We start from the raw sequence: 25,064 nt of genomic DNA on the forward strand, positions 1-25,064 counted from the left end.
TTATAGCTGGATTTTGACGAATGGCAATTGCTAACGTTTCTACAGCTACAATGAAGAGATAAGGAGAAAGTGGATCTCCCTGTCTAACGCCTCGTTCAAGTTTAAAAGGTTTTGAAATCATGCCGTTGTTAATTATGCAGCTTTGTATGTTTTTGTAGAACAGTTTTACCCAGCGGAGAAAGTCGGAACCAAAATTAAAAGCTTCAAGGCATTTAAAAAGGAAATCCCATTCAATACTATCGAATGCCTTTTGAAAATCAATGAAAATCATTAAACCAGGGATGTTTTCTTTAACAGTCGAATCCATAATATCATAGATGGAGCGAATGGTTTCGCCGATAAAACGATCTTTAATATACCCTGTTTGATTATGGTGAATGATATAAGGTAAGACATTTTTAATTCTCGAGGCTATTACCTTAGACATAATTTTCGCGTCCGCGTTAACAAGAGAAATTGGGCGCCAATTTTCAATGAGAGAACGATCTTTACCTCTTTTTTCTATGAGTGTGATAAACGCTTGCTTTTGAGATTGGGACATCTCTCCTTTTTCGAAACAATCATTAACACATCTAATAAAGCAATCGCTGATTAAAGGCCAAAATTTTTTGTAGAACTCGATCGGAATTCCATCGTTCCCTGGAGTTTTGTTGTCTTGAAAAGTATCGAGAAGACGTAAACATTCCTCCGAAGAGATTTTACCTTCACATGATTTTTTTTGCTCTTCAGTTAATGTAGGAATATTTAAATCATTTAAAAAGGAGTCACTTTTAAGTTCAATGTCCGGAAGAATATTATAAGTCTTGTACAAGTCACAGTAGAATTGTTCTACTTCCTTTAGTATACAGAATGGATCCGTTTTGATTGCCCCGTTTATATGCAGTTTTCGTATGTGTTTCTTAACGTGATTTCTTTTTTCTAAGTTTAAGAAGTATTTTGTACTCTTCTCGCCTTGTTCGTGCCATCTAGCGCGTGCACGCACAATAATTCCTTTTGTTTTCTCTTCGTAAAATGATTCTAATTGTTTCTGAGCTGCATCTAACAGGGTTGCATTGTTGTCGCTAGGGTTGGTTTCAGCAGCTTCTTTCGCTACATTAAGTTTATTTTGGAGTTTTGTTTCTGTTTCATTTCTTTGCTTTGATCTTCTTTTGGAGTGACGGATAGCGTGGGCTCTTATGTTATATTTGATCCAATCCCACACACATCGATCATCAGAAAGTTCTTCCCGTCCTTCCGTAATCCACATTGGGATCATTTCAGTAACACTGTTGACATATTCTTCATCATCTAACAAAGAGCAATTCATCTTCCAGTAATTTGGTCCTCTACACTCGTTATATGGTTCTCCGCTAAATTCTAGATAGATCGCGTCGTGATCGGTTCTTATAGCTGGAATTATATCCGTCAGTTGTACAGAATCATTTAAGTTGTTCGCGATTAGCCAATAATCCAGGCGACAAAAAATTCGAGGAGATTTTTTACACCATGTGAAACTTTTAACGTCTGGGTTTTTAATTCTCCAAATATCTACTAAATCAAGTTGACTTTGCAAGCAAACGATGCGAGATGTGACAGATTTTCGTTGAATAAGAGTACCACCTTTCTTGTCAATAGTAGGATTAAGTGGACAATTAAAATTGCCTCCGATTACGATGTTGTTTTCGGAATCCAGATCCTCGTTTTGCAGCGTTATAACTAAATTGTTTAAGAAAGTTACAATTTCTTTATCTTTATTTGGTGCGTATATGTTTACTAGAACATATAACTTATCATTGATTTCAGTTTTCAAAATAATGTAACGTCCCAAAGGATCTAGAATTTTTTTATGTATGGTGCAGTCAACAGCTTTCTTGATTAGAATTGCAACGCCGCGAGAATTAGAGCTGCCATGGCAAGTTATAAGCTCCGCACCCCATTCATTTCTCCACTGATTTTCCGCTTCTTTCGTGGAGTGAGTTTCTTGCAAAAATGAAATGTTTGCGCGTTTCCGGCACCAATTAAAAATAGCCCTCCTTTTTTTAAAATTGCTTATTCCCTTTACATTAAGCGATAATAGTTTTAGCACCTCGGTCATCTTTTGAGATCACAATTGTCGCTAATGTGACTGCAGAAGAAAGATAGAAACAAAGGAAAAAGTGATGATGAAGTATTTGAAATGACAACTGTAAATGCAAATCCAAAGTCGAAAATAAACAAGTATAACTTAGTTAACAAAAATAAATATGGTACAAAGCAAGTTACTTCGCGAATGCAAGGTGATCTAAAGACTAAATAGAACGGTTTCCACTGAACAGAAATGAGTACAATTAATAATACATAGTACAATACGAGAAATATAAGTTGAACTACATAAAGTAAAAACATAAATGCATCAATTGTCCATCCGACGTGCATTTGAGAGCTACAGCTCTCCATCTGCTTGGGTATTACTGCTCATAATTACACCATAATATGGAAGATTTTCTGTTTCCTTTCCTCTGTAAACTTGACCATTTATTATCAGTTTGTCGACCTTAAAGAAGGCTTGTTGTTTGTCTCGCTTAGCTTTCTTCAGAACTGGGTATAGTTTTGCATGGATATCGTCTATTTCTTTAGGATAATCATGTGCAAGTCCAATTCCGGTGTCTTTCAAGTTTTTGACTGAAGACCAAACAAATTGTTTGTCCTGGTAGAAACTGAATTTTGCAATAACAGGTCGTGGCTTATCAGGATTGTTTTGGTTGCGTCGAGTTGGCAAACGATGGACCCGCTCGAACCGAATATCATCAACATCCTCTTTTCGGATATTCATTTTTTCTTCAAACATAGATTTAACTAACTCCTCAGTATCACTGGGCGTCTCACCTCTTATCTCCGGCAAGTTGAATATCTTTATATTCTCTCTGCGGGTGTAAGCCTCCAGCTTAATGTTCCTGCATCTAAGCTGTTGGATGTCCGCTTTCAGCTTTCTGAGTTCATTATCGTTGTCGGCTGCCAGGGAACACGTGTTGACCATGCTAACCTTAAGTTCGGTTAACTCTTCTTGATTGGAAGCCACCGTAATTCTTAAATTTTTATTTTCCTCTTCCACCTGTGTTAAGCGTGCTTTTAGGGCATCTAATTCAGGCAGCACGGCTAAAAGTTGGTCAATTTTGGCCTCCATTCTCCGCATGTTTGCCGAAGCTTCACAGCAATGGCCGCACTCCGCGAGGGTTTCTTCGTCAGTTTGAGAGCCATTTTCGCGTTGTCTTTTGCGCAATGGCCTTCTTTCGCTTGAAACATCATTTCCTTGGTCTTCGTTCATAATAACTGTAGACGGAGAACTGAAAACCTTTCAAAATCACATATTTTTTTTCGAAATTACACAGAGCTCAAAAATGTATGTCCTTCGCCGTGCACTGCCGCTGAATTTTGTTTGTCGTGACCAAATAAAACGTTAAAAGTATCCGGCCGATTGCAAAATATTGCTTTACTTACTGAGAGAACGATTATGCCATATTCAAATTTGATTTTGCCGCTCAGCGCTCTTTCTTACCGGATGTGACGTCATTTTTTTGTTGGATGATTCAGATACACAAAAAGTGCCAGGCGTTGCAGAGTGTTCTTCCCAGCCCCTGATTGTTAACAAACATTGCGCAGTTGTTATAAACCTTTATTAAGCGGACACCCTCTATTAGGCGGACACTTGGGAAGGTCCCGAGGGTGTCCGCTTAATAGACGTTTCATTGTAGCGCCGTTACCATGGGTACATCTTTGATATTGGCCATCCATGTTATACTTAATTGACAGCTGTCAAAACAAGGTACCCGCTGACCAATAACACGTGACCATATCCCGGGCTCAGTTCAAGAGCTCATCGAGGTCGCGTGTTTATTGAAGTTGACCGCTGACCAGGTACTGGGTTTCGATTGGATGATGGGCTCAAGCCAGGTTATTACTATACTAAATTTCGGCCCAACTTAAACCCTGACGCGTTGTTGACTTTTCTTCCGACATGTTTCTTGCACAATCGTCTCTTGGAAAGTCCCTGATATATTGCATGCGTAATTTCTACAATCTTGGGTACACTTATTAGGTATGGTTTGTTAAAATGTAATAAGAAAAATAGTAAAACCACACACTGAACAATCATATGCTCACAATTGATCACTTTCTGAGTTTGTGATCCAGGGAAAAATAACTTCTTTTCATTTATGGTCAATTATTTAATCAGGAGCTCCGCTTTTAGGCTCGGCTAAATCTATATATTATCCAGACAGGAAAAGGTAACGCGTAGTGTTATAGCGCAACAATTCGAACTTGGCCAGAGGGTTAATTGAGAACAGTAGATGTTTGGGACTTATAAGACTGAAAATGTTTCAAAAAAAAATTGGGGTCGAAAGCGACCAATCAAAAGCGTGGTCAAGTTTTTCCACAACATTGTTGGGTTTCAAATATTTTGGAAACAAATATTGTTTGTATTCTTCCAACGTGAGTTATCTATTGATTAAAAAGGTCCTCATTCTCAGTTACTTTTCTGATTAGCTAAAGGCGAACAGAAGGTGAAAACGAATATTTAAACTGTCGTTCCGACGAGAGTATGTCATACTTCGGAAGCAAATATCTAGGTGTTTGGAACTTATATCGACGTTTCAACTAGATTATGATAGCAAAATATCTGCCACGACGACACAGTGAACTTCTGTTATTTCGGCCGCCATGATGTTTACACTTGCAAAATATATTAAACAACAGTTTTTTGGTCACTGAGTTGGAGATTTTTTATTAACATTTGAAAACAAACATTGTTTCCTGAATATAAAACTGACTATTTAATATTTGAAGTCTTCCCAGTCCACACAGAAATCACTCGCACATTGATATACATTAGGTACAACACTGGACCTGATTGTTACTGATGTGATGTTTTATTATTCTTATTCAAGATTGCACTTGCCTTTGCAGTTACGGCGAAACCCAACGTGTTAATTGCAGTAAACGAGGTGTCTTAACCAGGAGAAAGTCAAAGGCGAGTCACTGTTTACAACAGACTAATCCCAAATTGAGCAGGATTGGTAATTAAGAAGAAAGCTGAAGAAACAGTAGTTTACAGACGTCGATAAAGAGTAAATATATTGCAATCTGATGGCGGAGGAGCGTCGTAGAGAAGCTGCAGGATCTAGACCTGTTCTTGAAATGGAAGTTGGTTGTGGACTATTCTACGCTAATGTCAAAATTGACAACTCATTGTTAGCAACTGGAACGATCGCAGGCGCCGGCGTCGCATTATCAGTTTTTTTCTATAGAAACCCGGATTTAGTCGAGATTGCAGTGAAAAGCGCCTTCGCAAGTTTGGTGGATAGAGTCCACTCTATCACACTGTCTTCTGTTCTTGTCTACTTGTGTTTCCATACAAAAGAGAGGTTACTGGCATTTATGGATGCTTTTGCGACAGGGACAGTAAAGCAAAGATTAGAAGAAGAGTTTTCTATAATTGGATTTAAAGACGAGTTGGAAGTGACCGTTACTGTATACGACAACGCTTCTCGGATAAGGTAAGATATTCCGTAATTTAATAACTGGAAAGCTAATGACTCGAATTTTCTGTTTCTTTGTAACTAAAACAACGAATGAGAAATTCCGTTAGATGCAAGAGAACTGCAGTTGTATACACTTGTCTAGATGAGTAGTCTAGAGAATTTTCTCGAATGTCGATGTTTCCCCCGACTTTCCAAGGGGAAAAATCGAGTTTGCCGAAGGAAAAGAAGTGAAACAAAATTAACAAGTTTACCGAGAAACCAGTGTCGACAAGTGCCAGGTATTCTTAAAGTTGGCAGGCTCTTGATCATTTTTACAGCAGATGACAACACACACACAGAGGAAAAAAAACGCAGCGGGCGATAATAACGTCACTTTCGCTGATGAACGAAATTATTTTTTGACGTGGAAAAATCGGATAAAAGTAGCAGTCAAAGAGCAAAATGGTGACTGTGAGGGGAGACTGTATGGTGACGGGTACAGACTGAAATAAACCAACATTAGCCACAAATATATTTTTTTAAATTGTCATGAAGCAAGGGGATCCTCTCCTTCATTTTCTCTTGTTTTTACATCCAGTCAAGATGTTAATTTTACTGGCATAGGATGTTTTGAATCCGTCACAAATACCCGATTTTGTTTTCAGAAAAGAAATGAGGGACGGCACGGCTTTAGAGTCTTTTGAGTCTTTTGTCGGATCAAAGGAATCAGGTTGTATTACACTTCATAAATTTTAATTGAATCTAGCTGTATATGCCCCCTAAAACCATTTTAAACAGCCTGACTAGTAATTGGTTGCTATGACTCTGTCGTAGAATGCCTTCATCAACTAGAGAGACGGTTTTAAAGATATCATAAGTGATCGACAAGAGACAAAACAGGAATTGCATTCCTAAAAGATACCCTTATGAGTAAAAAATATTAGCGTTCATTCCTGTACGCTATAATTATACCATAATCCAAATATTATCACCCTTAAAAAGAAGATCATCCACCCCTTTGACTGTGGGAGTCCCTCCTGTATCAACAGGTTGGAAGGTGGTTTTCAAGCCAATTATGGAGCTGAGAAAATGTAACGGTCCCGAAAACAATTGTAATCATTGCAATAAAAATTTCTTTAATGTTTTGTTGAGAAATGTATAGTCTACTAATGTATTGCTTATATCCAAAGATACAAAAGAACGACCTACACAAATCTCGAAAGTTTTAGAGGTACTGCTTTTAAATTTGATATCTGTAAGTCACTACTTTTTAATAAATCAAAGCGGAGTTGCCCAAAAAGAATAACTATAAGAAATACTGCTTTTCTTTTCCCTCTTTTATCTTTCACATTTCAGGAAGAACCCATTTTGTTCTTAGGTCTCGACAAAACTTCTAGTCTGAAAAGAAACGAGGGGGAACCGACATTAAAGAAAGTAAATTGTAGGCGAAGTTAGCGCACCCGGTGCTAAGCCCTATACTTAACAATTAGACCCGTGGCCCTTGAGGGCGAAGGGTCTAATTGTTTTAGTATCACCCAACTAGTCGGACAGAAAAGGCAACAATAAAGTTAGCAAATGCAAGTTGAAGAAATATTTATTTGGGAATGAAACGAACGAAAGCGTCACGCGAGAACTTGAAATAAACTTCCCCTCTTTGTTAAGTCCTCTTAAGCAATAGTGGATGTAGAAATGCTGCTGAAGAGTGTAGCGGGGGGGGGGGGGGGGGGGTTAGGGGGGTAGGAGAGCATTCAGGCTAACTCAACTTCAAGTTACTCCTCACCTCATAGATTTTATTAGCAGTTACTATTGTCAAGCACTCTGGCTCAGTGTTATTGACGTTAAATCAATTGCTTACTTACTCACTCACTCACTCACTCACTCACTCACTCACGCACGCACGCACTCACTCACTCACTCACTCACTCACTCACGGCACTCACTCACTCACTCACTCACGGCACTCACTCACTCACTCACTCACGGCACTCACTCACTCACTCACTCACTCACTCACGGTACTCACTCACTCACTCACTAATGTAATGCAAGACAAGTTATTTGACGGCGAACTTGTTACTCGCGGCAACAATCAAACCACAGACCGGAAATTGTCGGCTTTACAGTAACAACAACAACGTCAACTAGACGCCCAAAGGTCTAGTCCACATGATCAAACCAACAAAGTTTTTAGAGAAATTAAACCTGTCGGAGACACGATCATCTTTGGTGATTCAAATACTCGAGGCCTAGAGAGAAAGAGGTTAGCTACGGGCATAGGATCTCTCAGTGGGGCCACCGTAACGGTTTCTTAAAGTCAGAATTGAAATCTCGTTCTCCCGGGTTGTTTGCACGCGCAGTCGAAACTCCTTAAAACACCAAGCCAGTATAGGAGAACAATCTTTACTTTATTGTCTTTAATCCTAATCTTGTGGCCCCAGGGCGTTTCCATACGAATTGGAGCAAAGCGGTCAACTGAAATAATTACATCAAGAAATCACTAAATATCGTTGCGTTTCTAACTTAGAAAGTAATCACAATGATTATGCCATGTGCTCATGCTAATAGAGAGCCTTGAGAGCGGTTAAAATCTAAGTATAGCTCTCACTAGAATCACAAATTTACGTAACAATGTAAATATCAACATCAGTGGATTGTTGCTTACCAACGTTCGCGGGTCTTGATTTTCCTATGAGAATTGCGTTCTAACTTGTTTTGCGATCTTGAACAGAAGGGGTCTTAGCTTGAACTGAATGTGGGCTATGTTTGTTAAGCATTTAATGCATTAATCACGGTAACGTCAATCAAATGGGAAAATATTTCTAAACTTTACCGGAAGCGGTTACAGGCACACTGGATTTCGCCATTGCATTTCTCGAGAACGAGCCCACACCGAGTGAAGCTGTCAAACGTGTCTTCTACCATTTAGGTACAAATAACATAAGTGGAAATTCCACTGAAGAAATTAAAACTAAGCTTGACACCCTGAAGAATAAGTCCACAGAAAAATATTCAAACGCCATCCATGATAGGTTTCTGTGAAATCCCGACAAACCACCAAACGCCGACTCCCAAAATAACCGACATCAACGACTACATCAAATCCATGGGTGCGACATTCCTCGACGTAGACGCAAGAGACCTAGGTTTTTTCACGGGAGACGGGTTGCATTACAACAAAGGTGGTCTTGGACGCTTGGCTGCAACCATCAAGAAATGGGCGAGAGAAAACGGGCACACGTACGGGGCACCTCCAGGAAACCAAAAACAACGCCGTTATCAGGAGACCCGGCCATACAAGATAGGACGAAATATACCCTGGAGGCAAGCAGATCCATCGCAGCAGTTACTCAACCTACTGCTGGCAAGCCTTGGCAAAAGTTAAGCAGCTGTAAGCCTTATAACTTTTTTAAGACCAACAGCTAAATATTTCTCTGAAACGTACTTTAACTTTATATTACCACGATAATCAGTGAGTATTGTAATTGTCTTACAGGCTAAAACCGACCAATCAAACGATCTCGAATACAAAATTAAATATCAAATCAATTAAATCTGCCATCAAAATTCGATATTATTTGTTTCCAAGAAACACGGGCAAAAGACGAGTCATTAGTGTTTCAAGATGACAAAGTACATTCAACCGTACAGAACACGACAAGCAAGTGAGATCGAGCAGGAGTGTCTGTTTTGATAAAGAATAAACATTCAGACTTCTTTTCCCACATTAAAAGTGCATCCTCAAACATAATTTGGAGTCGTCTAAAAGGACATTTATTTGGTGTATATTCCGACATTTATCTAGCGGCGGTTTATTTACCCCCACTTCAGTCTCAGCGAAAAGCGGGCGAAGACGTCCTTTGCGTTTTAGAACAAGAAATACACAAATTTTCCGCACCAGGCCAAATTATTTTACTTGGTAATTTCTATGCTAGGATTGGAACCTTGAATGACTTTATCGAAAATGATTGTCAAGATTTTATAGCAGCCGATAACGCATATAATCTTGATAAGAACTGGCCAAAACGAAACAATGCGGATTACAGCTTGAACAAATTAGGAGGCGAGACATAACGATTGTGTATAGGAAATAAACTGAGGATATTAAACGGCAGAGTTACAGGTGATCTAGACGGAAACTTAACATCGTATCAATACAACGGGGCAAGCACCGTTGATTACGGAATAGTCAGCGAAGATCTTCAAAACACAGTGTTAGGATTTCAAGTACAAGCTTTGACACCATATTCTGATCACTGTCCTATCACTCTTAAATTGGCTTGCTGTAATCGTGGCATCATGTACAGCAACAACGCCCCAAAAGAACGTCCAAAAACAGAGGCATCCTCGCGAAACTGCTTCACCAAATTTCTTTGGAAGCCAGAATCCAAAGATAAATTCATAAGTACATTGTCGAGTTTTAATATTCCAAACAGGCTTAAATCTCTTAGTGCAGAACACCATAGTTCAATAGATGATGAGATTTCACAGTTCAATCAAATACTAAAATCAGTTACAGAACTTAGCCTAGTACCATCACGCAGTAAAACGCGTAAAAAGATAAAAAAAACAAACAAACAAACAATGGTATGATAATACTTGCAGACAGTTAAAGAGAAAGCTGCAGACACTTGCGAACAAAATTAATCCCACAACTCCTCGATCATTGCGACAAGAAGATTTTGTTCTCAAAAAGAAATACAGAAAGCTGATAAAAAAGATGAATAAAAGATATAAGAATCAACTTTTAAATGAAGTAAACACCTTAAATGCCAACCAAAGCGGAGATTTCTGGAAACTAATAAACAAAATTCGAAAAAGTGAAACGATTGACGAAAGTTCTGATATTCCACCAGAATATTGGATAGAGCATTTTCAAAACCTTTTACATTACGCAGAAGAAACTCAAGAATCACACACAGTTGCCAATCCCCCAAACAATCTTGACGAAACTACGCTGTCAGATGAAATTTTAAATGAGCCGATCACCGTGATAGAAATTCATGATCTAATTTCTAAACTCAAAAATAAAAAAGCACCTGGTACGGACACTCTTCTAAATGAAATGATCAAACACGGACGGTATTATATACCTTCTCTAGAAAGAATATTCAGTGACAACATTGAAACCGGCACCTTCCCAACTGAATGGAACATAGGTGTCATAAAACCAATATACAAAAAGAAAGGTGACAAAAATTGCGCAGCCAATTACAGAGGAATCACTTTAACCAGCTGCTTAGGGAAACTGTTCACACATCAATTTTACAAAACCGATTAAATAAGTTTATTGAGCAACACAATATTTTAAATCCAGAACAGTTTGGGTTCAGACCAAACGCTAGAACCACAGATAGTTTATTTATTCTCCGCCAACTTATCCATAAATACACCAAACAACACCAAAATCTTTATGTTGGTTTCATTGATTACGAAAAAGCTTTTGATAGTGTATGGCAATGCTGTGTGATCCATAAATTACACAAATACGGAATTCAAGGAAAAGCCTTGAATGTCAGTCCACGTATTCCTCAATTAAGAGATGTGTTAAAATTGACCAGAACACACTTACAGACCTACTTTCATTTACCAAAGGGGTTAAGGCAAGGTGATGGTTTAAGTCCAGTTTTATTTTCTTTATTTATGAATTATTTACCGCAATATTTTAAACAGAACAAATGCCCAGGCGTGGTGTTAGGAAATCGATCTCTAAACTGCTTAATGTATGCAGATGATTTGGTAGTAATCAGCCCTTCTCCAGAAGGGTTGCAACAGTCGCTTAATGTAATTCATAAACATGCTCAAAATTGGAAGCCCAAAGTTAGCACCAAAAAGTAAAACATAATTATATTCAGTGGTAACGCACAAAACAAGAACGAGGTAAATTTTAAATATGACAATGAAACTTTACAAATTGTTGAGAAACAAACATATTTAGGTATAGAAATGACGTCATCTGGGCGTTACACCCATGCAAGAGAAATTTTTAGCAAAAAAGCCATCAAAGTTCTCTCGATAATAAATCGATCCTTCCCTAACATGGATGATACAGCAACAATTACGATTAAGAACAAACTCTTTAATGCACCCTAGTCAAACCCATGTTACTTTACGCATGCGAAATTTGGGGACCGGAACTATTAGCATACAATACACCTTTTGATAAAAGCACAATTGAACAAGTTCATATAAAGTTTTGTAAACAGTCATTAAACGTTCCATAGTACACAGAAAATATTGCTTGTAGAGCAGAGCTTGGGTGGTACCCTTTAAGCATCGACATAAAGCATCAATCTTCAGCTACTGGCAAAGATTGGAGCATTCCACTAACAACGTTTTGTTACGAGAAGCATTTCAATATGCAATAAAACATACAACTTTCTTTGACATTCAACAGAATGAAGAAATCAATAAAAAGTGTAAAATAAAAGAACCAGCAACCCAGCAACACATCAAGAAAACACTCAAGAATCAATATTCAGAATCAATACAGAACTGGCTTGAAACCCCAGAATAGGTCATGAACAAGTTTAAGAGAGAAATTTACACAAAAGGAAGTTAAAAATAATTATCAATTTGAAAACTGCCTAACATCGTTTACAAAGCCAGCACACAGAATTAGCCTGACAAGGCTTAGATTAGGATGTGATGCATTACGAATACAAACTGGCAAATATGAAAATAGAGGAGCATTAATCCCAGCAGAAGAGCGAACATGTTTAGTATGCAAAGAAAATTGCTCGCTCGCTCGCTCGCTCGCTCGCTCGCTCACGCACGCACGCACGCACGCACGCACTCACTCACTCACTCACCCACTCACTCGCCCACCCACCTAATCATTCACTCACTCACTTACCACCGTTTTTAAATATTGCTTTTCAGGGCTTAATAGTGACACCAGCGTCTCCTGAATCAAGGCAGGTTTACGACTTTTTACCCTTCTTTTTCACTATAAGTGACATATTTTGTGTAAATTCCATCGACCATCTTGCTCGATCGATCGGCCGGTATGGCGACTTCTCCTTGATTTCACAACAATGTGAACTTCTAAACAATATTTCCGAAAAACCTTCAACAACAGGGTATTTCTTACACAATTAAAGAAAATTTGAATGTTCGGTGCTGTCGCAGAAATTTCCATATCGTAGCCGTAACTTAATCAAACTACGACAGTAACGCGAACGAGAGCGTCACCAACCAAAAGGTTTAATGAACAGAACGGTGGGTATGCTCGTGCATTATAAATCTTTGTACATTTCTTAGCCGTCTCTCACAAAGTAACAACGTGAAATAACCAAATTCTGGATACTTTGGAGAACGTGAACCGCGACTGATAATATATTGGATTTCCTTTTGGAATTAAACGATTTCATTACATATTTAACCTGAGCAGCTTTTTAGACCGATAGGTATACTTAGTAGGTCTGGATAATTGCTTAGTTCCGTAAGGTATATATCAACTTTTTACAAGGCGTCGTCCTCGGTGTCGCTGTCGTCATTGCTACGCGCCGTTATTACAGATTGAAGCTCTTATGAATTATAACAATTGTGCGATTGGATAACAATCGGGAAGACACTCTTAGTCCACATTGGAAGCTCGTTTCTCCCTGGAAAGGGCAATAGAGAGGTGCCAACTCTGAATAGACTGAAACAATTGTTGTCGTCAGTTAGTGGGCACGCTTGCGTTGGAAAACTTTGAAATGGAAAGGAGATGCAGGAATAAAATTTCGTGGTTGTTGAAAGGTTACATGGTAGTTCAAAGGTTAGCGCGAGAAATGGGGTTTTGTTATCGAAAAATGCGAGCAAATTTGAGAGCAAGCTGCGAAGTGTGTTCGCGTGGTTATTCAACATCTTGCTTGTCTTAGACAGCGATAACGCTAGCTAGTATAGTTATGAAGAGAAACTGTTGGAAGACAACAGATAGCCTATACATGGGCCACTTCCACGGGAAATTATGTTAAATCTATTATTAGTTCTGTCTCAAACTGTGTGAATGTCTTAGGGCTCCGTACACGCTACGCTGGAGAAATATGAAAACGCAGCTTTATGTCTACGGCTAGGCCAACCGTCCACACTAATCCGTCACGAAAGCGGAGCTTTTCGAAAACGCTCTCCAAGCCGGAGGAATTTGAAAACCCGGTCTTGTGTTATCGTGTGGATGGAAAACATTTTGAAAACGGAGTCTTTCGAAAATGATGACATTACGATCGACAACCATGTGTTTTCCCTGTTCAAATTTTCCTCAAAAACAAATCCAAAGTGACCAGTGATTGCTGCGTTTTCAAATTCCTCTAGCGTATTGTGAACGGGGCCTTAAGGTCAACATTTGATTGGTAAGTTAGAATTACTTCACGCATTGTTATAGTTGGCAGGTTTTTTGATTTTATCGTACATCACAACACATTCAAAAGGAAAAGAAAACGCAGTGAGCAATACGAACATCACTGCTAACAAATCAAATTCTTTTGACACAAAAAAAGTCATGTAAAAGCCGTGGTCAGAGGGGACACCGTGCGGTCATGGGAACGGAGCACCGATCCCCTCTTTCCTTCATTTTCTATTGTTTTTATCTAGTCTAGAGGCTAGTTGTTTTGACCTAGGATGTTTTGAATCAGTTATAAATATCGGATTTTATTTTCAGAAGAGTAACGAAGAAAGAAGCGGTGTTCGGCAGAGCTGGCGAGCCTTCTGGGATCGGATCAGGTTGTTTTACACTCTGGAATTTTTGATTGACGCATGCAAAACTTAAACGTGAATCAAGCTGTATTGAAGCCCTATGATGATAACATTCTAAACCGACTGACTAGTAAGGGCAATAATCACTTCAACGACGAAGGAAACTCTATCACAGAATGTTTTCATCTACGAAGAGAGTTTTTAAGACATCATAACTGATCGATCTTAACAACACGGACAACAAATGGCTAGTTCCCCCTATGAGATGTGCCTGCAGGGAATCAGGGTAGTTGTATTTATCATCTTAGACTGGATATTTGTTTTGATGAATACAACTACCATGATTCCCTGCAGGCACGTCTCAAGAGGGAATTAGCCATTTGAACGTGCTTTTTTTTAAAAGTGTTCCTCTGAAAAATCCCTTAACGAGTAAAAAGATAAGTATTCCTTACTGTACAGCCTAAGTGATATCAAAATCCAGATTTTTCCTACCCTTTAAAAAAAGGAAGGCAGTCACGGCATCTAGTTATAGATCGGAGGAATCGTAACGAGCACTACAAAAAATAAGAAGAACAATGTAAAATTCATTTATTTTTTGCTGAGAAATTTATAGTCTGCTTATTAGTCTACATGTTTTGCTCTTATCCAAGGCTCAGAAAAAATGACAGTAGGAGTTATGGAGAGTGGAGGCGCTTTGGAGGTATTGCTTTTAAAATTGCCACTTGTATTCCACTATGCTTTACCCTTAAAGAATAATAAAGAAATAACAGGAAAAGATGTGTAAGCACCTCGTTGGAAAAGTACAAAGCAATGAATCCGACATTTTAAGTATGAATCAGTGTTAATTTCCTACTCAAACAATTTTAATTTCTTAACGCTAGTGAGTTTAGAATGTAACTTAATCCTGGAAAGTATCCTGAAGATGGTTGTTGAACATTACTTTTGCCTACTTAGTTTGTGTCGCTTTGCCCTCTCAGTTGTCTATCATTTGCTTAATTGTTTGGCTGCACTGAATAACATGCCGTATAGATACCATTCTAACTAAGGACGAGTGCTGATTCCTCGGACAAAACAGTGCCGTGTAGTCTGAACGAGGAAGACTGAGGATCGTTTGATGTTCTCCCAGAACGAGCAAAGTTCGTTTATAAGACTGAGACATTCGAGATATCAAGAGCCGGCAAATGCAGAATTGAGTTTTCTCGGCTTCTTTGTGCGCTTTGTGTACTTTAGGTCACGTACTTTTGGTCAAGTTTGTTGCTATGCGACAGAACAGTGCAACCTTAATTTATGACTTAAACACAATGAAAGGTACAGTGGAGAGTTACCTTAAAAAATAGCACAGCCATTCAAAACAGTGCAGTTGCAAGTCTGAAAAATCGCACCTAGTTCTAAAAGTTTAAACAAAAACAAAAACAAAAGAACAAAAAAAAACAAAAGCAAAAACAGAAAACTGTTTTGAGCCACCTTAAATAGGGTGTGACAGACAGACCCTTCCCTTGCCAATAGGTCATTTTCGTTATATTAAAATTCTAACTTGGCTCCGAGGTTTAGAGAATAAAATGAAACAAATCACATCGAGGCCACTGAAGGATGGATAATTATTATTGTTTTTGTTTTACTCCCTCAAGCCTAGAGGACATGTTAGAATTATGGCCTATTATTAGATGATTTTAGGCAATTGCAGAAGATCAGCTGTGCTGTTCCTTTTTTTTCGTCTTATTTATTTTCTCGTTATTCACCATTAGAACTTGAAATATACTTCCCCTCTTTGTTATGTCCTCTTCAGCAATACTGGATGTTTACATGCTGCTGAAAAGGGCAGGGTGGGGGGAGGGGGGGGGGGGGTAGGAGAGCATCCAGGGTGTTTTCTTTAATAAATCAGTATTTTTTGCCCACATTTTAGTGCAGTATACTTCTTAAATCTTATTTAACTAACGCAACTTCAAGTTACTCTTTACTTCATAGATTTTATTAGCAGTTTATTATTGTTGTTAAGCACTCTGGTTCTGGAGACCGCGGTGGCATTCCCCGTGTTATTAACGTTAAATAAATTCCTTACTTACTTACTTACTTACTTACCACCCGTTTTTAACTATTGCTTACACAGAGAGGAAAACGTAGACTCTTGAGAGCCGCTCGCCCACCCACCTAATCATTCACTCACTCACTTACCACCGTTTTTAAATATTGCTTTTCAGGGCTTAATAGTGACACCAGCGTCTCCTGAATCAAGGCAGGTTTACGACTTTTTACCCTTCTTTTTCACTATAAGTGACATATTTTGTGTAAATTCCATCGACCATCTTGCTCGATCGATCGGCCGGTATGGCGACTTCTCCTTGATTTCACAACAATGTAAACTTCTAAACAATATTTCCGAAAAACCTTCAACAACAGGGTATTTCTTACACAATTAAAGAAAATTTGAATGTTCGGTGCTGTCGCAGAAATTTCCATATCGTAGCCGTAACTTAATCAAACTACGACAGTAACGTGAACGAGAGCGTCACCAACCAAAAGGTTTAATGAACAGAACGGTGGGTATGCTCGTGCATTATAAATCTTTGTACATTTCTTAGCCGTCTCTCACAAAGTAACAACGTGAAATAACCAAATTCTGGATACTTTGGAGAACGTGAACCGCGACGGATAATATATTGGATTTCCGTTTGGAATTAAACGATTTCATTATTATGTTATTATTATATTTAGCCTGAGCAGGTTTTTAGACCGATAGGTTTACTTAGTAGATCTGGATAATTGCTTAATTCGGTTAAGTATATACAGTCGAACCCCTATTAAACGGCCATCCTCGGGGAAATGGACTGTGGCCGCTTAAAAGGGGTTGGCCGCTTAATAGGGGTAGAAAAAATAGAAAAGCCATCATTGGGACTTTGATTGCTGGCTGCCTAATAGGGGTGACCGTTTAATAGGTGGCCGCTTAATAAGTTCAACTGTATCAACTTTTTACAAGGCGTCGTCCTCGGTGCCGCTGTCGTCATTGCTACGCGCGTATTTACAGATTGATGCTCTTATGGAGTTATAACAATTGCGCGATTGGATAACAATTGGGAAGACTCTTTTAGTCCACATTGGAAGCTCGTTGCTCCCTGGAATGGACACTAGAGAGGTGGCAACTCTGTCCGAAACAAAAATTGAATAGACTGAAACAATTGTTGTCGTCAGTTAGTGGGCTAGCCTGCAGTACAGGCGGATTAGCGGGCACTGGTGCGAAACACGAGCGCGCGCGAAGCTTATATTTTTCTCGCCTCGCGCTTCGTGCGCGCTCGTGTATCGCAATAGAGCCCGCTAATCCGCCTGTACTGCAGGTTATTAGTGGGTAAGCTTGCGTTGGAAAACTTTGAAATGGTTGTTGAAAGGTAACATGGTAGTTCAAAGGTTAGCGCGAGAAATGGGGTTATGTTATCGAAAAATGCGAGCAAATTTGAGTGCAAGCTGCGACGGTGTGTTCGCGTTATTATTCAGCATCTTGCTTGTCTTAGACAGCGATAACGCTAGCTAGTATAGTTATGAAGAGAAACTGTTGGAAGACAACAGATAGCCTATACATGGGCCACTTCCACGGGAAATTATGTTAAATCTATTATTAGTTCTGTCTCAAACTGTGTGACTGTCTTAGGGCCCCGTACACGCTACGCTGGAGAAATATGAAAACGCAGCTTTATGTCTACGGCTAGGCCAACCGTCCACACTAATCCGTCACGAAAACGGAGCTTTTCGAAAACGCTCTCCAAGCCGGAGGAATTTGAAAACCCGGTCTTGTGTTATCGTGTGGAAGGGAAACATTTTGAAAACGGAGCTTTTCGAAAACGCTCTCCAAGCCGGAGGAATTTGAAAACCCGGTCTTGTGTTATCGTGTGGAAGGGAAACATTTTGAAAACGGAGCTTTTCGAAAACGATGACATTACGATCGACAACCATGTGTTTTCCCTGTTCAAATTTTCCTCAAAAACAAATCCAAATTGACCAGTGATTGCTGCGTTTTCAAATTCCTCTAGCGTATTGTGAACGGGGCCTTAAGGTCAACATTTGATTGGTAAGTTAGAATTACTTCACGCATTGTTATAGTTGGCAGGTTTTTTGATTTTATCGTACATCACAACACATTCAAAAGGAAAAGAAAACGCAGTGAGCAATACGAACATCACTGCTAACAAATCAAATTCTTTTGACACAAAAAAATCATGCAAAAGTCGTGGTCAGAGGGGATACCGTGCGGTCATGGGAACGGAGCACCGATCCCCTCTCTCCTTCATTTTGTGTTGTTTTTATCTAGTCTAGAGGCTAGCTGTTTTGACCTAGGATGTTTTGAATCAGTTATAAATATCGGATTTTATTTTCAGAAGAGTAACGAAGAAAGAAGCGGTGTTCGGGAAAGCTGGTGAGTCTTCTGGGATCGGATCAGGTTGTTTGTTGTTGATTGACGCATGCAAAACTTAAACGTGAATCAAGCTGTATTTAAGCCCTATGATGATAACATTCTAAACCGACTGACTAGTAACGGCAACAATCACTTCAACGACGAAGGAAACTCTATAACAGAGTGCTTTCATCTACGAGGAGATTTTTTAAGACATCATAACTGATCGATCTAAACAACACGGACAACAAATAGCTAATTTCCTCTATGAGACACGCCTGCAAGGACTCGTGGTAGTTGTATTTATCATCTTGGACTGGATAGTTGTTTTAATGAATACAACTACCATGGTTCCCTGCAGGTACGTCTCAAGAGGGAATTAGCCATTTGAACGTGCTTTTTTAAAAGTGTTCCTCTGAAAGATCCCTTAACGAGTAAAAAAGATAAGTTATTAATCTAGTTATAGATCGGAGGAAACGTAAAACAATGAATAGGATAATGTAAAATTCATTTTTTGTTGCTGAGAAATTTATAGTCTGCTTATTGGTCCATATGTATTGCTCTAATCCAAGGCTTTGGAGAAATGAAAGGAGGAGGTATAAAAATTGTACCATGCGAAGGCCCTTTGGAGGTATTGCTTTTAAAATTGCCACTTGTATTACATTAAGGTTTACCCTTAAAGAATAATAACGAAATAACAGTAAAAGATGCGTAAGCACTTCGTTGGAAAAGTACAAAGCAATTAATCTGACATTTTAAATATGAATCAGTGTTAATTTCACACTCAAGCAATTTTAATTTCTTAACTGTAGTGAGTTTGGAATGTAATGTAATCCCGGAAAATATCCTGAATATGGTTGCTGAACATTTTGTTTTTTCATCATTCGAAACTTTCATACCGCGAAATCCGTTAGGCCCGCCCTTTATAATCATAGCTTCAATTTTCAAATAAGGTGTGGCAGACCCTTCCTTGTTAGGATGGTAACCTTAGACAACTGCTGAAAAGGAAAACTGAAGAGGTTTAAAATGAACCATGAGGAGGCTGAAATGTTTTTTGTCTGCCTCATTTATCTTCTCGTTACTTTGTTGTAGAGAGGTGTTTGTAATCATTTGATTAACATTTAACTTCATCCACATTTACTTCATGAACGTTAAGTGTAAATTAATTAAGAATTGAAATAAGCATCTCCTCTTTATTAAGCCCTCTTTAATAGTAATGGATGTAGAGATGCTACCCAAAAGGACTTGAAAAGAGCAGGGCGTGTCGGCGGGGGCAGGGGAGCAGTAAGAGAGCGTTAAGGGTATTTCTTTCTTAAACATTTTTACACATCGTTTAGTGCATACCACTTTTAACAATTGCTTAAACAGGGCGGAACACCATTTCTCCTTGAGTTTGAAACATCGCCCCCGAGAGCAGTGACATCAGTTTTTGCCACATTTGCTGTCAGGTGTCAGCTGAATAGACGTGAGCCAACTTTCTTTGCAGGGGAAAGTATTCCGGGTGAGTATCTTGCTGTTTTGGATTAAGTAATCCAAGTAATATCCCTCGGACTTAAATGTGTAAATTCTTCCACAAGACATCGTTTTACGTGTTGTATTTACTACGTGTACAAGCGATTGTTGTGCAGGCTGCCCCTGTCTTCGGCCAGAAAACCTGACACATTAAAGCAGCTAGCTACTTTTGCCTACTTAGTTTGTGTCGCTTTGCCCCCTCAGTCGTCCCTCATTTGCTTAATTGTTTGGCTACACTGGTATGAATAGCAAGCTGTATAGATACCATTCTAACCAAGGGCGAATGCTAATTCCTCGGACAAATATGCGCGGTCTGAACGAGGGAGACTGAGGATCGATTGATATTCTCCCAGAACAAGCAAAGTTGGGTTGTAACACTGTGACTGAAGTGTGTTTTGAAATAATTCGAGAAAAATCAAGAGCCGGCAAATGCAGAATTGAGTTGCTCGGCTTCATTTGCGCTTTGTGTATGGCTTTAATGAGACTGGACATTTTGAGTAACCAAACCTTAAGCTACAATTGTTTAAAACGATCTGCGTCTCTTTTACGTATTCATGAAATTATTAATATTAAGGTTTTCATGGCTCGAAATGAGAATCTAGAAGGCGTTTCGATCAGACTAATTCATATTTATAGAGAAACGTTGATATAAAGATGTTAAACAAAGGAACAAGAGATATGTTGCTTTGCGAAGTCGATGAAAAATATACAAGTTTAAAACAGTTACTCGAGTTTCACGGACTTAGTTTGTGAAACTCAAATAACTGTCCTAAGTCTTGCATCCCCAGATTTGTATAAAGATGTTAGCATATTTTTAAATACTCTGATTTTAGGTCCAGCAACACCGGGAACTGTTCCAGTGGTGGTCACGACGCAGGAAGGAAATCTCCTTGGTGAAACAACATTTCGTTATATTGATAGCAATGAGGAAGGGTTGGCCGAGAGCATAGCCGTCAAATAAGAGTTGCAAAGAATGTTTGACTATTGGCGTAAAATGCACGAAAAGCAGGAAGAAAAATAATGCATCAGTCAATTCCAGCGGTGCCCTCCTACCCCCGGTTCAATAAGCGATTTTTCAATACGCGATTTTTTTTTAAAAAAGGCAAATTTGTCGTGTGGGATCAAATAAGGGAAAAGTAAAAGGAGGGCAAATGCCCCGTCCCCGGGCTCATCCAGAAAATCACACTGCACAAAATTTTTAAAATCATAATGAAAACGTGTACCAACATTAGTTTGTATGTTGTTTTGTTTGCATGTGTTTTTATCCTTGGTCTCAACATTGTGTAAAAATTTCCCTGACCCCTGTTAAGCTATCAGGTATTAAGGTTGGGAAATTTTGATCAGTAAAATACTGTAAATAAAACGCCAATTCAGACTCCAATTCAGCCACCGGCTTTACGTCGTCCTGATGAGGGTTTTGTATTGTCGTTAGTTCTATGTGGCGAAACAAAAATTTAATAGACTTAAGGTCGATTTCCATTGTCGCGTTATTTTACCTCCGTCAACGGGGGTGAATTTTTCGTCCGTAAAATAAAATAGAGCAGATGTATGGCCGGCTTGAACAGTGAGTGTTGAGAGCCGGGAAACAAAACCCCTGTTTCCCGTGGGGCCAGTCATTTAGAACAAACCGCAAAAAAAATAAACAAACTGCGAAAAATGTTTGCTTGACAACAAATTTGCCGCGGTTTCAAGGTGCGAGACCTGATCACGCGCGAGTCGAACGTTCAAGTTGTTTCGAAAGGGAGTTAGTGAGTTTAGTTCGCCTTAGGGAGTAAGTGAGTTTCGACCCATGACACCTCGTTCTAATTCCTGACGAATTCCTATAGACCTTTCCCACATTCCAACAAACAATGGCACCGAGTCGAGGTCAGGGTGGACAAAAATACAGCAAATGTATGAAATGTCCACCCCAACCTCGCTCTGGAGCTATTGTTCGAACACACTTAAGTGGAATGCGGGAAAGGTCTATTAAACGGCCATCTCCCATTCCTCCGAGGGTGGCCGCTTAATAGAGGATCGACTGTATTACAGTCATATCCTATTTCAACATGTACAGTTCTTAAGTGCACAATGCTAAAATACAATGTACTTGTCATTGAAGAATTAAAAACTTACGAGTCTTAAATTTAATAACAAACAACAAATGAAAACTATTCGTAGACAGATAGTATTAGAATCCATATACTATATGGATTTATTCATTGGATCCATAAGCGATCACCAGGAGGTGAAATAAATACGAGAACAAAATAATGTTTGGATACTCTGCCACTTGCAACACCCGGAAATAAGGAAATGTCCCAGGTAATAATCAAATGTCAAATGCAAATGCCAAGCCATTGCCCTTGCGGGGGAGGGGGGGGGGGTGGAGGGGAAGGGCACTGCTAAAATTGACTGACGCATAATTAATTAGAAGTTAGTACCCGTGCAAATCGACCAAGAATTGTTCTGTGATACTGTTAGGTCAAAATATGTCCCCGGGTGCACTTTACAATTTACTTGCACTTCTACATTCCAAATTCCTTTCAAGATCATGTGATTTTCACGTGATTACTTGAACTAACGCTTAGAAAATATTTGACTGGCATTGAAGCATTCTGATTGGCTGGTTCTAAAAACACTGTAATGACCTGGGCATTTTTTGATTCGATAGATGACTGGAAGTTTAGTATGAGTATTCCACCGAAAATTCAAAAAAAAGGTCTAAATATTCTTGAGAAAGCGTAAAGGACAAGAATGTAATAGAATTAAGTTGTGTTCCTGCGTTGGGCTAAACAAACAGGGAATCACTGATACGATTATTTAGCGAGAGTAACTTGTTTGCAGGAGGAGATGCTGATTTCTTCGTAAACGGTCGATGCCATTTTTAACGGTCGATGCCATCATTGGCAACCAAGCCTTTCAGAGTGGATCAATCTGGTAGTGTAGTGGTATAAGAGGAATGTTAGGAAACAGAGGTTCCGGGTTCGACACTGGGTGGTTACTTACAAATTTTCTTTTTTCTTTAATTTGGTAGAGAAAAATTCGTTGATAGTTCAAAAAAAATAGAGAAATCAGGACTGATATATATCATAGTTAATCAAGGGAAATGATTAGGAAACTTGCTAAAGTTCTTTGTTGTATGTTTTTGTTTGCTATTTTGGGTGTTGACCCTGCACAAAACCTGGCAAAATACAAAAGGTGGTTACGTGTGCTCATACAACTAACCAATAGCAGGATTGCGATTATGTAATTCATGCACAGTCAGTGAGCATAAAACAAAAGATGTGCAGGGTGAAGGTCCTTCCAACATCAATCTTAGTCTGTTTGTTTGCTTCTTTGGTGTTTACCGCCTCTTGACCATTTCCCTCTGTTAACTATGTATATATTGAAGTATTCCTTTAAACTAAGTAGTGGTTCTTATATTACTTAACGCAAACTGAACTACAACACAAGCTAATGATGATTGTGTTCGTGTAAGGAATCAACCATATTTTTGAGGCAGGGGGAAGGTGGACAATTTTTCTAAGCAAAAAGTTTCTTCTTACTTAAGGTCGTACAAAATTTTTTCCAATTGTTTCCACAAATTGCTTTTCATGGTTCGCTTTGCACCATGCTTGTTTCCACCGTTTTCCTTGTTTTTGTACTAAATTGCCAAACCTCCACTCAAACATATAATGGACCGGACCTAACACATATTGACAGTTTACAACTCTGATTCAGATACCGGCGTAATATTGTGGACTGGTTGTAGTTTTTGTTGTTATTTCTTTTGTTGTTGTTCTCCTCAAGCTGAGGAGCACTCGATTAATTTCCTGAGGAAAGCTGATTTGTTGCCAAAACTCATCATCGTTATTGGTCCGTTCTTCTAGTGGAGAATTGAACTGTAGACTCCCTGCTCCCAGGCCTTCCAGTTTTCTGCAGCCGATGCTGCCTAATAAGGGGCGTTAACTGTAGCACAGACTCAGTGAGTCTGACCGTGATTCATCTTTAATGATCACCATATTTGGAGAGGGCTAAACTCCGCCCTGTGTCAACAGCAATTTTGGGGTTTACAAGAGTGCTGACCATTTTACCATTTTACCATTTTACTCAAAGATTCGCTTGTATAGTGGTCTTTAGTTAATGGAAAGGCTAATTTCTAAATCCAATCGAACAGCATACAAGATAGATCGCGCTTTCTATTTACATTGCCAACAAAAATCATGTGAAGGCTTGCTCTCAAAGAGTACGTGAACGGAGTAGTCTGAAATTGTACGGACATTCCATTATGGACGTTCTAACCTTGAAAAGGGAAAAACCTCTAGTTAGAATTACCCGTAACTGTACTTTTTGCAATAGATTTTATTTCCAACTGAGATTTGAGAATTTTTTGGCAAAATGGTTGACACCCGAATTCTCTTTGAGACAATTTAAAAGCATGATCGGGTAGTTTCTTTCCTTTTGCATTATATATAAGAAAATTTAGTATCAATTTTACTTTCTAAAGCGAAAATAAAAAAAGGGTTGGCTACATCTTGTGAAGGATAATTGTGCAATCATTGTAATAAAAACTTCTACCTGTGAGTCAGTGAGTGAATATTATCATCAAACGCTGTTAGTTTAATGACAGTTTGATCCAGTTGATTAAAACATCCTGAACTCTTAGTAAGTCATTGCTGAGTAAACTCGTCCCAAGTCTCTGGTTTATTATTTCCTCCCAGTCTCCCCACCTTACCAGCTTGCTTGTTGGCCTTAGGACGTGCGCATGAGAATTGTTCCTGTAATTCTTGAACAACTACCATCAGACGCACTCTTGAGACGCTCTACATGTCTGATTACGCGCACGGGAAACATATTCTTGCAAGGGAGGAGGGGGAGGGGTTAAACAAAACTCGCCCGAATAAAAATTGTTGGTCACAGATGCAAGACGATTTAGCTTGTGAAGTTGCGTTAATTCACCAAGCCGTGAGAGCACGCGCGATCAGAATAGTACAAGTATTTTCGGTAAATCAAGATCAAAATTTCCAAGTGAGAGATAAAATGTATCCGTTTAAGCTCTA

The 25,064-nt window shown here is 39.0% G+C and overlaps 1 protein-coding gene and 2 pseudogenes across 3 annotated transcripts in view; all 3 read left to right on the forward strand.

The window, feature by feature from the left end:
• Positions 1 to 24,588, forward strand: part of LOC110058667 (uncharacterized) — a 62,147-nt gene extending 37,559 nt beyond the window's left edge. The window contains exons 2-12 of one of the 3 annotated variants that reach the window (XM_089295136.1): positions 4,905 to 5,513; positions 6,143 to 6,207; positions 6,668 to 6,708; positions 12,357 to 12,391; positions 14,116 to 14,177; positions 14,801 to 14,850; positions 16,349 to 16,383; positions 18,515 to 18,576; positions 19,104 to 19,162; positions 19,900 to 20,032; positions 20,877 to 24,588. In XM_089295136.1, the coding sequence (XP_089151262.1) occupies positions 5,104 to 5,513; positions 6,143 to 6,207; positions 6,668 to 6,708; positions 12,357 to 12,391; positions 14,116 to 14,177; positions 14,801 to 14,850; positions 16,349 to 16,383; positions 18,515 to 18,576; positions 19,104 to 19,162; positions 19,900 to 20,032; positions 20,877 to 21,004 (1,080 nt within the window). In that variant the 5' untranslated portion in view covers positions 4,905 to 5,103 and the 3' untranslated portion in view covers positions 21,005 to 24,588. The remainder of the gene's footprint in view (positions 1 to 4,904; positions 5,514 to 6,142; positions 6,208 to 6,667; positions 6,709 to 12,356; positions 12,392 to 14,115; positions 14,178 to 14,800; positions 14,851 to 16,348; positions 16,384 to 18,514; positions 18,577 to 19,103; positions 19,163 to 19,899; positions 20,033 to 20,876) is intronic. The other 2 variants (XM_089295135.1, XM_089295137.1) reach the window with 2 other exon arrangements.
• LOC149107688 (uncharacterized) lies at positions 8,500 to 12,027 on the forward strand (annotated as a pseudogene).
• Positions 11,118 to 12,335, forward strand: LOC110049184 (uncharacterized; annotated as a pseudogene).
• Positions 24,589 to 25,064: the final 476 nt, after the last annotated feature.

This window comes from Orbicella faveolata, unplaced genomic scaffold (genome assembly GCF_042242905.1).
Source record: "Orbicella faveolata isolate gen_17 unplaced genomic scaffold, um_ofav_v1 contig_26, whole genome shotgun sequence".
Classification (NCBI taxonomy): domain Eukaryota; kingdom Metazoa; phylum Cnidaria; class Anthozoa; order Scleractinia; family Merulinidae; genus Orbicella; species Orbicella faveolata.